This window comes from Vitis riparia, unplaced genomic scaffold (assembly GCF_004353265.1).
Source record: "Vitis riparia cultivar Riparia Gloire de Montpellier isolate 1030 unplaced genomic scaffold, EGFV_Vit.rip_1.0 scaffold837_pilon_pilon, whole genome shotgun sequence".
Lineage (NCBI taxonomy): Eukaryota > Viridiplantae > Streptophyta > Magnoliopsida > Vitales > Vitaceae > Vitis > Vitis riparia.
In genome coordinates, this window is record NW_023269808.1 from 56616 (window position 1) to 72220 (window position 15605).

The 15605-nt window shown below is 33.0% G+C and overlaps 2 protein-coding genes across 2 annotated transcripts; both read right to left on the reverse strand.

The window, feature by feature from the left end:
* Window positions 1-264: 264 nt before the first annotated feature.
* On the reverse strand, window positions 265-2757 carry LOC117910754. Its single transcript, XM_034824906.1, has 2 exons — window positions 635-2757; window positions 265-603 (listed from the first exon to the last, which is right to left on the reverse strand). Exons 1-2 carry the CDS (start codon window positions 2636-2638, stop codon window positions 589-591), a joined length of 2019 nt encoding a protein of 672 aa, XP_034680797.1. The 5' UTR covers window positions 2639-2757; the 3' UTR covers window positions 265-588.
* A 4733-nt stretch (window positions 2758-7490) lies between these two features.
* Window positions 7491-11548, reverse strand: LOC117910752 (beta-ureidopropionase-like). The gene is made up of 6 exons (XM_034824904.1): window positions 11381-11548; window positions 10407-10514; window positions 9026-9214; window positions 8706-8933; window positions 8394-8618; window positions 7491-8197 (listed from the first exon to the last, which is right to left on the reverse strand). Exons 1-6 carry the CDS (start codon window positions 11504-11506, stop codon window positions 7832-7834), a joined length of 1242 nt encoding a protein of 413 aa, XP_034680795.1. The 5' UTR covers window positions 11507-11548; the 3' UTR covers window positions 7491-7831.
* Between the last annotated feature and the right edge of the window lie 4057 nt (window positions 11549-15605).

Sequence of the window (15605 nt, forward strand, 5' to 3'; positions counted from 1 at the left end):
AAAAAAAACTCTTTTCTATTGTCCAAAAAAAAAGAATAATAATAATCCTCTATTTTTTTTCATCTCCAATGGTAGTGTGAAAAAAAAAAACTACAAAAAACCGCTCCCTCTTGGGTCGAATCGAAACAACCCACTTGAGCACCCAAACCCATATCCAATATCCAACAAGAACCAATCCTGCATCAAGTGTTTAAATAGTGTCTCCACTAGGGGGATGGATGGTCCATGGGCAGAGATTCTAAAGAAGGTGGTCGAGCTAAATCATACACACACTTGCAACTTGCAAGGCAGCTGAGTAATTTTAGAAATTTACAGTTCCAACTACTAGAATCAAAACATATATAATGCCAGCTGAGGGGCTTTTCTTTCACATTCATTTCCCATGCATAACAAGACTGACAACACCCCACATGGCTGTGTTAGGGTTGAAGATTCACTCAGTTAAACCCATACTCCTCACGGAACAGTTCGTTTCATATGTAATGTTTTTTCCTATGTCAATTCTCATATCGATCTATACATGATTCAAAGCCATTTCATGCAAAGCAAAATCACCAAGAATTTTGAAATAGCTGGAGAAAGTGCTGATCAGTTGTTCAGGACCTGGAGAAAGTGCTGATCAGTTGTTCAGGACCTGGTCCTGCTGCTGCTGGCTGCTGCCTCCATGCTCATCCTCCCCTTTGCCTTCCATGATTTTATCTTTTATCTCCAAGTGAATGAGGCGTGGGAAGTCACCCCGCAATTGTTCCTCATCTACCTGCAAATCATGTAGATATTTCAAACGCAAAATCCGAACATTCCACTTCTTGTTATTCCCCTCAAAACTCAAACTATGAAGCTTTCCTCCCCTAATGTAGAGCCTTTTTAAACTGTTTAACTTATCAGGATTTAACCAAGCTGGCTTGGTTTCACAAGGGATACACCAAAGATCCAGTTTCTCTAACTTTTGAGGAAAGGATAAGGACCCCATCGTCTTTATGTCTGTCCTCTGCACTTGGTGACGGTCCTTTTTCGAGGCGAAAGATTTTTTCCTATCTGTGGTTGTTGGCTTTCCTGATGGTTCAGTTTCAGCCTGCACTCTTCCTCCTCCTCCTCGTCCTCCTCCCCATGTTATTGATAGAATGCGAAGAGTTGAAACCTCCTCCAACTTACTAAGCTCTGCCTCTTCAATGTAAGCGTCACTTGGGATATATATACTCAGCTTTCTAAGTTTCGTCAGGCCAGCAACATCTCCAAGCCTGCCAGGACCCTTTCTTGAAGTTGCTACCACAAAACCCTTGAGCACTTGGAGGGAACTCAGCTTGTCCAGGCCCTTGGGCATGCTCTCTAGCAAGTAGCACTCTGATATATCTAAATGCGTCAGCTTCTTCAAAGATGAAATGTCAGATGGTAGTTTCTCCAGATTGTGACATGCCCTGAGATCCAGTATTTCAAGATTAATGAGTTTACGGATTGTGGAAGGTATTTCAGTGATTCTTGAAATTCCTCGCAGGCTGAGATACTTCAAGTGCTTCTTGGTCCCCAAAGCTTTCAAGAAGTCTTCATTTTCGACTTCTATGTGGTCTTCATTTTCAACTTCATTGTGGTGCTTGGCTGAATCCTTCCACCTCCCAAGCTGAAGAACCACAATTTTGTTCTCCTTTGAAAACCAGTCATGGGGGATATTGAGATATTGCTCATTCACATTGAACAAAGTCAATAAACGACTTGTATCAGGACCCGCTCCTGCTTCTGTGACTGTGGCCGGATTAGCTGGTTGTTGTGGAGGACCCCCTGCAGAAACATTGTAGGTCGGAGGAACCAAACACATGCTGCGTGATCTGGTGCCAGGGCCTGGGCCAGGGGCATCAGAATCAAACAACTCAGCATCTCTAGCAATCCTGATCAACATAAGGCGAATCCAAGAGTGCATTTTACAGCTATCCACAATGGGATTCTTGTCTTGGCCTTCGTCGCGTGGCTTGTATTGTGCAATTAGAAAGCCCTTGTTGATCAGCTCTCCAAAGATTCTATCTCCCTCTTCCATTGCAGTCTTGTCCTTGGTTTTGGCCACCAAACCCTCCCCAATCCACCAATAAACCAAGGGCCTCTTTTTTATTACCGAATTGGCCGGAAATATGGAGAAACATAGCAGGCAGAGCTTCATCTGAACATCAAGAATGTTATAATTCAACTGCAGACAAGACATTGCTGGGGAGCCAAGAATGAGATCCCCCACCTTTAATGCAGACCATTCTTCTGAAATCTCCGCCTCATGGGCCGCTGACTCGGCTTCTTTTCGGGACGTGTCCGTGCTTTCTATCTGCAAGGATTGGAATTTTTGAATAAGATCGGCTATGCTTTTGAATATTTTTTCAATGGAATCAAGCCTCAAGGAAGAATATCTGGGAGTGCCTTGGGGGGCATCAGTATTAGTATACTTAGAGTTGTCGATTTCTTCTTCAAGCACAGTGAATTTCTGCAGGAGCTCGTCTTCCACGGTCTTGAGATTAGGGAACAAAACTTTCTTCCCCTCAAAGTACCCTCTGATCCCTTCCAATTTAACAAACGCGTCTTGGTTGTTGAGACCTGCCATCATTTCATCAAGAAGGGGAAGCAGAATTGGCACAGCTTCCTCAAGTTTTCTTCGGATCGGCATCGTGGAAATTGGAAGAAGAAGAAGAGTGGAAATGGCAAGTCTCAGGCTGTTCAGAGAGATAAAGGGAGAGAAACTTAGTAAAGAATCTGAGGACGACTTTTGACTTGGAAAGTTGTCACTACCTCATAGTCTTTTCTTATCTTTTTGCTGGGCCATGGAATAACTATCCACCCTTCCAATCTTTGATTTTTACAAGTCACGCTAGTCCATCCTAGGATTTATAACTCTTTGATTTTGAATTTTTGTAATAATATCTTTTAAGTTTTCCCTTCATTTTTATTTTGATTTTCTTTTATTTTCTTGGCTGCTAAACATTTTTATTTTGATTTTCTTTTATTTTCTTGGCTGCTAAACATAGTGAGGGCCGTTGGGTAGGGATTTTAGGAAACATTTTTTGTCTCAAAAGTATTTAAAAAAAAAAAAAGTGTTTAACAAAATTTAGGAAACACTTTTAAAATTTTTAAAAATCACTTATAACGTTTTCTGAATAAATATTTGATAGGTGATTCTTCTAAAAACACTTTCGAAAAAAACACTTCAAGTAGAATCACTACCACACGGACTCAAAATCTAACAATTTTTCTGTAATTAGGGTTAGTTTAGTTCATAAATAGAGCTAAGTCAACGAAGGAGAGGAGAGGAGATCTATACAGACGAGCTTTCAATGTTTTTGGTATAAGTTCTATTTGGGATTTCCTCCAACAACTCACAATTGATGCTTGAACTAATTCAATAAATGCTTATCAATTAGATTTGATTCTTTGACTATAGATGTTGATGAGTCTGTGTATAATTAAAGTGAATTTCAAAATGAATATGTGATTGAGATATGGATTTAAAGTGTATTTGATAATGATTTTAGGAAATGTTTTTAGCATTTGTAATATATTAGAAATTTGTATTTTTCAAATATTAAAAAAGTTAGAACATTTCCTAGAATTATTGTTAAAAGCACTCTTAATTTGCTTGAATTTGCTCTGAATTTAATTGATTGATTGGTTATTTGTTTTAGAGTTCCTTTATTACAATTGATCATCATTTCATCCTTAAATTTACTCAACCATTTGATTACAATCTCTACTCTTTCTTTACTCTAAATCTTCGTAAGACAAGATAACAAGTATCTGCTAATCTAAATCCCTAAGGATTTAGGCATATTTAATTGTTGTTTTAAAAAGAGGAAAAGTAGAGAAATAAATAGGTTGTTAATTATTCCTCTTCTATATACTATGGTATAATTTTCTTTTGGAAATTTGATGTGTGTTGTTGAGAATCGTTTCGAAGTTTGATTATCCATTGAAAGATGTGGAAACTTATTGTTAGTATTTTTCCCATATCAATCTAAGGTAATTACTCCAAAGGAAGGCAAATGGGATGAGAGTCACTTTTTTTAAAATTTAAACTATATGAATGCAAATGAAATGATATACAATTATATAATAAATACAATAAAAAATAATTGCATATAAAATAAAGAGAATATATAAGAAAGAGATATTGCAAACTCAAGATTTTATAATTGTTCGACACAACTTAACCCATGTCCACTCTTCCCAGCTCCTAACTCAATGAGGGTACAAAATATCCAAAACTTTAAAAGCCAAAGCCTTCAAATTCTTTGCACTTGGATTTTCAATTTCAAAAAACCTTCCACAATTTTCAAGAGATACCTCCCTCTTGAACAATCCTTTAAATGATACCCCGTGCTTGAGCTCACCTTACAAAGGTTACAAATTAATAAGAAATATAATTTCAAAAAATCCTAGTACAAATTTAAGTTCAAAAGCTACAATAATAATAATAATAATAATAATAATAATAAGATTAAGGTGCATTAAATGAATATGCAATTTTAGAGCAAAGTGCACTTAAAAACACTCTCCATGGCTCAAATATATTAAAAAAAAATATTTTGGAATATCAAGCTTATAAAACACAGAAGTTTGGAAATTTTTTATAGAAGTTTGGAGCTCAAACTAGTCGTTGGGCATAGTTTCAGATCATCTAATCAACCAACCAATCAAACTGGCTATTAGTCATTATGGTTATTATTGATCGACCAGCTCAACCAATCCTTAATCAATTCTCAATTAATTGAATACATGCTATTGGAAGAGAAAGAGTGTCAGTGCACCTTGATTGATTAAGTCCAACTGACTCAAATATTTGTTCCTCCTTACATCAACTAATTGCACTATAAAATGCATAAAAGTGTTAGATTTGAAGTTTAGAACCTCTAAAAACTTGAATTCAATTCCTTAAAACACTTTACAACGAGTTTAAGAAGGATTAGGCTTAAGATTTTAATGAAAACAAAAAATTATTCAATTTTAAAAGGACTTATAACAATTTAGTACTTTGAATGATTTTTAGTGTAAAAATAAAAATAAGATGTATAATCCTAGTGCACCAACAACCTTACAAAAAGATTATATAGAAAATGTCTTGATAGCTCCTCTTTGAGACCTTCTACTTCTTCTTCTTCTTCTTCTTAATTTTCTTTGACTTAATTTATCTTTGTGATTGTCACTTTGAAAATCTTCTTACCTAAATACATTTAAGATAAATCATTAATTCAAAATCTTATTTTGCTATCATCGAAATTGAAATTATCCAAACTTTGGTTTAACACTTATTATTATATATTGGGCCAGAAACATGATACTTTGTGAATATTGATTAGAGTTGTCGCAACTTTATTAAGTGAGTAAGAAGAAATGGATAATCAAATGAACAATCAACATAACCACAATGGACACAATGGATGATGTGGAATGCTAGTTCATACTTATAGATTGAGAAGGGACACCTAAACCATAATAATCAATTCACTTTCCTAATTTAAAATGCCTAATGAGGATGTTACAATCAAATTTCAATTATTTTATAATTTTCATTGTATAATTTAATTTTAAAATTTATTACCTAACATCTACAACCCCAACCCCGTAGGGCCAACCTTTAGACCTTAGATTTGGGAGAATTGATCTGATGTGAAATGAAATCATCTCTCCAGTCCAAGAAGGCTGCTAAAGCTAGCCCACCAAAAGCCTAACATTTTGGGCTTAGATTGGGTCGGATGACCCTAATAATAATATACACTCGAAATTGAAATGTAATCAATATTCTTCAATAGAGTTAAGATTAATAATAGAAATTTTAGAATACATGGGAACCTATTTTATTTTATGAATCATAATGTTCCCCACTCGAGCTATTTAATTAATGTATGCAACTATTTTATTGTGGAATTAGAAGATTGGGATAGTGTAGCTTTTTCTCTTGCTCTATATAAAACATCATTGTGCTTTTATTAGAGACGTCCAAGAGAGATAAGCCCTAAGGAGCCTCCACTTCTCTTCCCTCTCGTTTTCTCATTCTCGCTTTACCCTTGGAGCGTCCACATAACTAAGCATATAAGTGGATTGCATCGAGGCAAAGCATCCTTGGATAGGAATGGCAACTGCGCGGGCTCAAAAAGGGTTGTTCTCATTCTAATCTCATCTCATTTATTTAAAATAATTCTCACTTTCATCCCTCTAAAAAAAAGTTAAACGAAGCACAGGACGAGTATGTGAATTTCTCATACCCGTCCCGTTCCACCCTGTTTATCGTTTTTCAAAAGTTTTAATTTTTTTAAAAAAATTATTTTAAATTTTTTTTTAATTACGTTACAGTAAATATATTTTATAAATAATTAAAATATTATAATATTTATAACTTATTTTATTGAAAATTATTTATTATTATTATTATTATTATTATTATTATTATTATTGAAAAATAAAAAATAAATTAAATTGATTTTATATATAATTGGTTCCGGGGCAAGGTGGGACAAAGCAATACCCGAATCCATCCTAAATCCATTCCAGGTTTTTAAAAAAATTTCAAACTCGCCCCTAACTTGTTTATTTAATAATAAAAATTGAATTAAATTGATTTTATATATAATTGGTCGACCGGGATAGGACAGGGCAGGGTGGGACAAGACAATACCCAAATCCACCTTGAATCCATCCTAGGTTTTTAAAAAAAAAATTCAAACTCATCCCTAACTTGTTTATTTAAATGTCAAATCCTATTGGAGGCGGAGTGGGACAGACATCCAAAAAAGCCGGCCTCATTGTCATCCCTATCCTTGCAAATTGAGGCATAAAGACTTGTGGGTTCAGGTTTATTTTGTAATGTGTTATATAACAAAAAAAAAATGAAAAAAAAACATTTCAAATAATTTTTTAGATTTTTAAAAATGATTTTGAAAACTTCACCAAATAATAATTTTTTTTCCCAAGGAAAGCCTAAAAAGCACCTATAGTTGTGCTAAATTTACTCCCAAACAGACTCAATAAATAAACAGATACTCCCAAACACAATAAATAAACAGAGCTTCACAAAGGAGTTTTGGGCAAAACAACCCTTTTATGGAGAAAAAAAATTAAATTTAACCACTTAGTCAATGTTCAAAATGATCCTTTTATTGCCACGTAGGAGTCATATTATTAAAAAATAAAAATTAAGTTGAAGCCTACATTGCCAAGACTTCAATTAAAAATAAAGTTTCATTTTTTTTTTTAACGTGAAACTTCAATTGTCAATTAAGCCTTCAGCTAAAAAATAAAACCTCAATTATCAATTAAGGTTTCATTTTTTAACTAAAATTTCAATTGTCAATTATGGCTTTATTTTTGAACTGCAACCTCAATTGCCAATTGAGGCTTTATATTTATAGGAGGAGAATGTAGCACTCACATGACTGGAAAGAGGCACACAATTTAAAAGGGCCTAAAAGGTATATTTTTGCGATCAAATGGCCCATTTTGACCCAAAATTCTTCACAATGCCTATCAAATATTTGGAAGTCCAGCAAGCATACTTAGTATTATGGAAATATCCTTCATGTTTTTTTTTCTTTTTCCAGTGGATGCATATCATCCAAGTTCAACATAGTTTATATACCAAGGCATCCCAGAAGGAGGATTGCCAACCAGAAAAACAAAAAATAAAAAAAAAATAAAAAAAATCAATCATTGGAACCTTAAACCAACCCTTTTCCTATTACCAATAACTTGTCATACGCCTCAAATCAAACTTATTTGGTTATTTTCCAGATGGGGTTGAGAGATTGTTCAAGTTCAAATTTCAGTTCCATTTATTAGTTTCAGATTTGAAGCTGAATTTGTACCTGGGAATCTATGAAGACTTCTTATGCAACAAGGGATCAGAAACTACTTGGGGCTCAAAGTCCGGTTTGATGTACCGTGCAAGCAATTCTGCATACATTTCATACCGAGAAGTCATTCGGAACCCCCACTTGTCTTTCAGCTGCCTACAGAGGTTCAGGTCCATGTCTGATATCAACAAGCCATCCTGGTAACGGGAGAGAGACGGTGTGCAAGAAGCATCTGGTGCTGAAAAATGGCTGGATCCATAGAAATGCCCAAAATCTGCATGTTGAGGCTTCCCATCACCAGAAGTGAATGGATTGGGGAAGATCTCAGTCCCAACGCGATTGATTGACGCAACAAAGTAACTATTTGCTATTGCAGCATTGCGTGCCTGAAACGGACATCATTCATAATTATCAATTGAATGCAGCAAGTATTGATTGAAAAGATTACCATAGCTTATAAACATGTGAAACATGCCCTTATAATCACCATAGGTCCATAACACAGGCTCCTCTCATGGGAGTGATTCATGTGATATAGAAATGTGACAAAATAAAGTAAAATAAAAAGAAGTAAAGGAAAACCTCAATAGGCCACATTGGTTCACTGAGTTCGCCGACGGTAGCTGAAGGGTTGAAAACAATTTCTGCACCATTCAAGCCAAAAGCTAACCAATTCAAAGGATGGTGCCTTCCATAACATATATTAATGGCTATCTTTCCAAACACTGTCTCAAACACAGGATGCCCAGTGTTCCCTTCCATATAATAGGTGCTCTCATTGAAGTCACCAACCCGAGGTATATGGTTCTGCCAAATGCCTGTGTCACTATGCATTCAAGTAAAGAAAGCTAATATTAACACCCAAACACCTAGAGTGTAAAGGGAAGCACTTACCTTCCGATGCTTGCCAATGATGTTTCCATTGTTTCCAATTATAACAGCAGTATTCCAGATAGTTTCTCCATGTTTAACATCCCTCTCGAGAATTGGACTCACTATGACCATGTTATATTTCTGGGCAAGATCCTGAAGAAATTGTGTTGATTCTCCATCAACAGGCTCAGCAAATTCACTCCACCTCTTCTCTCGAGTACAAAATGCGAAGGGCATTGTCCATGCCTCCTGGATTCATATTAATGAACTGTTATTAAAGATTTCGGGGTGATTAGCAGATTACGAATGTAAAATCATGCAATTCTTAAGGCATAACTTACTTGCAAGCATAATATGTTCACTCCTGAAGCACCAGCTGCATCAATGATGGGCTTCAGTTTCTCAAAGATGGCCCCTCTTTGGTCCAAAAAGGGTGCTGTAGTTGGACTAGCAATAGAGTTCTGAATAAGACCAACTCTAACTATTCGGCTCTCTCTCAGTTGCTCTTTATCAGCATGAAAGCAGTAAGCCTGTAAGCATACGCAAACAAAGATTCAGAGCAGTTTGTAACATAATACTGGGTTGCAAATATAAGTGTCATTATGACAAAAGAAGGAAACGTTTAAAATTGGAGTACATGGAGCTAAGCCACCAACTAAGTCAAAATTTGAACATATTAGGTGGAGGCAGTCAACCAAGAAATGGAGGGCCAGTTTAGTTAATCATCCTTTTACATTTGAAGGACAAGAACTTTGTACAAGCATCATACTTAAACTTTCTTGGGCATCAGATATTGTGTGATCTCTTGTGATTTAGCTGCCTTTTTTTTGTATAACACACTGAATAAGAGAACATTCAGATTTTAAGGTTATTCCCAAGAGATAAATGGCAGTTCAGCCATTTTGAAAGTTTATCATTACAACAAAAAGAATATGGTAACATGGAAAAATTGACAATTATTGATCCTTGAGTTGCTAATCCACCTCATTATCTTTTTGGTCTTTCCAATGGGCTTCATATGGAATCAAATTTTCATTGAACGCCCAATAAGAATCATCAAATACCTATATTTAGATCATGTTCGATTCCATGCACAGATACCAGAACCACGTTCCAACAGATACTTATATCTGACAAACTCAAAAAACCTTTAAAAAAATACTTTTGCAACACAAAAACACATGTTGCCACAATGAACTCATATCCAACTTATCCAAAAACAAAGAGCAAGATCCTACACCATCATAATTGATGCAACTAAAGGTGTCTCTGTAGCCAAAGATTAGCTAACTTTATTACCACAATGAATCAATTCCATACCGGATGTTCTAGGGTATTGAATCATTTCTTAGTGCTTCACATAAAATTTGAGATGAGACCATCTCATTTCCTGGCACTGCTTCAATTTTCTCTTAAAGTTGTTGCATAAGATCAATATGGGATTTCAATAAGTTTTCTTTTGTAACTTAATTTGAAGATTATGGTAAAGGCTTGATTTTACACAAACAAGTAGTGCACTAAAAATGCTGGGAGGTTCTAACAACTCCCTTTTCATGGGAGGTTCTAACAATCCAATTAGTAGGTAAGGAAAAATAGGAACTATCAAATGGGGGATACACGCCATTACCCATGCCATTATTCATGGCCACAAGGCTGATCATGGTTTCTTCCATCTTCAAAGATATTGTAAACTTTAACACATATGAAAGGCATAAAGCCTACCTGAAGATCAAAACCATGCTCCAAAGAGAGCGCCTTAGCAGACTCTGGTAGAGCAATGTTTTCAAGTGGTTTTCCACAGTTCAGGCCCAGAAGTAGTCTGCTAACTTCCTGAAAAATATTAAATGAAAGATCAAAGAAGTTGCAAAATGTTTACAGGAGGGAAAAAAATTCATTGTATAGAGATAAGGAACAATGGAAAGACTGGATAAAAATCAGAAACAACAAGAGAAATCCCATTTCCACTAAAACCAAATTCGTTAAGGCTGCATTTATTTCATAGGAAACCTGAAAAGAGAAAGCAAAATTATCATGGATTCATCATCAGCTGGGTTCATACATCATTTTTCATAATTTGGAAAACAAGAAAATTCATGAGTAACTTCAACTATGTGCTGCAATAGTAAACAAATTATACTTCAGCTGTCTACTTGTTGAGAGTATTCAATAAAAGAGAAGAAATCAAAATTTCATAGCGTACATTTATTCTTCTTAAAAAGGCACAAACCAACTTGTCTAGTAAAACAAAAGGCACAAGATTCCAAATCTGCTTTATTTTCCTGCACTTAATTTTCTCAGTAACCAAATAGACCATCACAAGAAAAAAAAAAAAAAACAACACACACTGGCAACAATCTATAAATCAAAATCATAGTCAACGCTGCGGTTGATTGCACAGAACTGGAATTCATCTTAAACTAAAAAATCATGTATTTACTAAGACGATGGTGGATTAATCCAAACTGAATCCCAAATTCACAGGTCAACAAAGCAACAAAAATTCGAATTAGAAATTGGTTTCCACTTCCATGCACGTAAACGCAGCCCAGAAAAAAATAAAAATCCCAGATGGCTCTTCATGCTGTAATCAGACTCGAGCAGAGAAAGAACCCCAATTCACAAAAGGGCACATCTCAAAATTGAAAAAAAAAAAAAAAATAGATGAACAGCTTGAGCACAAGTAGGAAGAAAATTGCCTGATAGAGGTGGGGTTGGAGAGAAGCTTTGAGGAGGTGATGAAGAGATTGGAACCCGCAAATGGAACCATCAGTGGAGGGCTGGGCTTCTTCCAATTTTCCATTTTCCTCTTCCCTTCTCTCCATTTTCCTTCTTTGAACCTGTGATCAGGCAAAGGAGTATATGTGGGTGGAGTTTTTGTCTTTGTTCGAGTATTAAACCCATTTATTTTTAGGTTATATGTTTGGAATCTTTGACTGGCTGAGCAGAACAGATACGGAAATTATATTAAAAATAATAATAATAATAATAATAATAACAATAATAATAATAATAATAATAATAATAATGGGCTAAACACCTCTTCTTATTATCTTAATCATATAAATGAAATATGTCTACCACTTTTTATATTTTTTTATATTTAGGCTATGTTTGGCTACGAAATTTTGAGGAAAAATGTGAGGGAAAGAAAATAGAGAGGAAAAATGGAAGGAAAGAAAATAAAAAATAAATTCAAAATTAATAAACTTATTTCACTTAATTTCCTCAATTATATAAAGATTAAATAATTTTAAAATATATAAATTTTTAACTAATTTTAATTATATTTAATTTTTTAAAAAAATTATAATAAAACCAAACATGAGAAAATCATTTTTCTTTGTATTTTTTTTCTTTTCTTGATACTTTTTGAGAACAAAACATATTAAAGTATAAGAATTATAAAAATATCATATAGAAATTTGTAAAAAGTAATCGATTAAATCAAAATCAATAAATAATATTTTGAAATATAAGAGAAAACTTCAAAAAAGATAAAATATAAAAATTATAAAAATATCATATAGAAATTTGTAAAAAGTAATCGATTAAATCAAAATCAATAAATAATATTTTGAAATATAAGAGAAAACTTCAAAAAAGATAAAATATATGAATATTTATTTTGTTAAAAAGACTTTAAATACGTTTTGAAATTGAAATAATAGTCTTTCTTATTTATTCTTTAAAATAAAAAATAAAATAAAAACTAATTTTGGACATTTTTACCTTTCTTTAGTTTTTAAAAATGGAAAAAAAATATAAATTTAAAAATTAAAATAAATTTTTTTATATATTACGGCTAACTCATTCACCTATATTAATTTTTCTATATAAAGATTTAATAATTTCGAAATAAAGTTTCTAATTCATGTTAATTATATATATATATTTTTTGATATTTTTCATAATACAACTAATAAAATAACTTTTTTCTCAATATTTTTTTTTTCTTTTCTCTACTTTCATGAAACCAAATATAATATTAATACTAAAATGATAATATATTTGGTTTGAAGGTTTACAATGGTATAAAAGAAACAATGATATATATAATTATTTTTAAAAATATATATATAGTTATGTGGACCCCGCATTTCGGCTCATGCGTTTCCCACTCGATGGTGAGCTCGATTTTTATTTGAAAAATTGATTTTTTATTGATTATTTGAAAATGACTTGGAGTCGTCACTTATTTTTGTTTTATTTTTAAAAGGGTAAACAAAATAAGAAAGAAAAACCCTAAGTGTGACTCCTTGTTTCGGAAAAGGTGGTCTGTGAAAAATCGGATCGGGTTCGGGGGTCAGGTTACTTATCGGAAAGGTACGGTAGAGACCGTAGCATCCCTCTAAGTCCCTAAAAACGGGTCTCTACTAATAAAATGAAGCAATCATGGCAAATGATGAATAAATCAATGAATACCTAGAATGACCATGCTCATGTGAAAATCAAAACACTCAATAAGAACGATCGAAGTGGGAGCAGAGCATACCTTGGCATCAAACGATCAATGCGCTATCAAGAAAGGGGGTTAGCGCACAATTAAGAAATAATATCATGCATGTCATAGAGCAGAATAACTCAATCATGTACGACCATCAAATCAACTAATTAATCAATCAATCAATCATAAAAACGTGTATGTGGGGCTCCCACCAAAGCCCGATTTATATTGCATGAATTAATCCCATAAATTCCGTTATTCAGAATTACGGAAAATTCGTTCTTGCTTATTAAAGTCCAGAGGAGCAGAAGATTGTTTGGAAGCCAGAGCGAAATTAAAACTATTCGAGAGAAAATTAGATTTTTGAAATTTAATTGAAAAATTGGAATCTCGAAGATCACTAGAAAATTGGAGTTTTAGAGTTTATTTGGATATTAGACTTTTAGAGATTGAATGTGAGAATGAGAATTTTTAGAAACTGAATTTGAAAGAGGTTGGAATTTTGAAAACGATTTGAGGGTTCGAGATTTTAAAGAAAGATTAAGTTGCGAAAATTGAGACTTTGGGAGTTGAATTTTAAGAGATCAGAATCGTAAGTTATTTGAGAAATAGAAATTATGAAAGTTGATGTGTAAAAATTGGAAATCTTAGAAATCATTCGAAGGCGGAATTTATAGAAATAATGAATAAGATGATAATGATAATGATAATGATAATAATAAGTAGCGGGATAAATACGGGAATTGGAGCATGGGAAACTGAAAATTAAGTTCGGAGATTGGACAATTGGAGTTTCAAATAGCTAAATTTAGAAATTGGAATTTTGAAGAATTAGATCTTAATGATTGAGATTTTTAAGAGAAATAAATAGGTAAATATGGAATAATGTTATTAATTAATCAAAACGATATTTGGACGGATGAATAGTGAATAGTGGGATTTTTGAAAATTAAGTTTGAAAGTCGGATCTTTGAATAATTGGACTCTGTTTATTGGAATTTTTAGAAGAAAGAAATAAGTAAATGTGGAATTTAAAACAGTGATGACAAAGATGATATTTGGATGAATAAGAGTGAATGGTGGAATTTTTTAATCTAAAGGTTAAACTTGGAAATCCGGTTTTGAAGAGTTAAATTTTAATGATTGAAATAAATAAATAAACAAATAAACATGAAATAATGATACTAATTAACAAAAATAATGTTTAAACAAATAAAAAGGAGAATAGTGGAATTTTTCTAATTGAGAATTCGAATTAGGGCGTTGGATTTTTGAAGGATATGACTTTGAATAAATAGGTAGGTATGGGGTTATAATACTAATTAGCGAGAATAATGTTTAGGCGGATAAAGATGGATAGTAGAATTTTTGGGAGTGAAGTTTTAATTAAGGCATGGGGTTTTCGGAAGATTGGACTTTGAATGGATATGGAATAATGATTCTAATTGATGAGGATAAAATTTAGACGAACCGTAGAATTTTTAGGATTTGAAAATTTGAGTTAAGACAAGAGATTTTTGAAGAACTAGGTTTTAAATAAATAGACGAATATGAGATAATAATCCTAATTAACGAAAACAAGATTTAAACGAATTACTGAGAAACTAAATTAAGACAGAGGATTTTTGAAGGATTAGACGTTGAATAACTAAATAAACATGGGATAATAATTCGATTTATGAAAATATGATTTAAACAAGAATTTGAAGAATTAAATTAAAAACATAGGATTTTTGAAGGGTTAGGCTAGATAATAAATGAATGTATAAGATAATAATTCCCATTGATGGACATAAGATTTAAACGAGTATTTGAATAATTAAATTAAGACAGGGGATTTTTGAAAAATTAGACTAGATTAATATGAGATATTGATTATATTTAATGAAAATGGGATTTAAACGAATATTTGAAGGATTAAATTAAAACATGGGATTTTTGAAAGATTAGAATTTAAATAGATAAATATAGGAGGATAATTCTAGTGGATGAAAATGAGATTTAAACGAATTGTAGAATTTTTAGAATTGAAAATTTAAATTAAAACATGGAATTTTTGAAGGATTAGACTTTAATGAATGAGATTTTTAAAAGATGATAAATCGATACATATGAAATAATAATAATTAACAATTATAATATTTACACGAGTAAAATTGCATAGGGGAATTTTCGGGATTGAATTTTCGAGGATCAAAATTTAACAAACCGAATTTAAAATTAAATTTTAGGAAGTTATTTCGAAAATGATATTTTGCATAGCTGATTTTAAAATCTTCATAGGAAAAACATGTTTGTAACATTAGAAAAAGGACTTGAGAGAGTCGTATACTTGGCCCGAACTTGGAGGATGGGGCTTAAGGCCCATATGAACTAATCTAAACCTACAACTTGGGCTTTGGGAGCCCACCAACAGAGCCCACCTGCCAAACATCTACCATGAAGATCTAGGGGCGGCTGCCGCTTTGTTTTTTTAA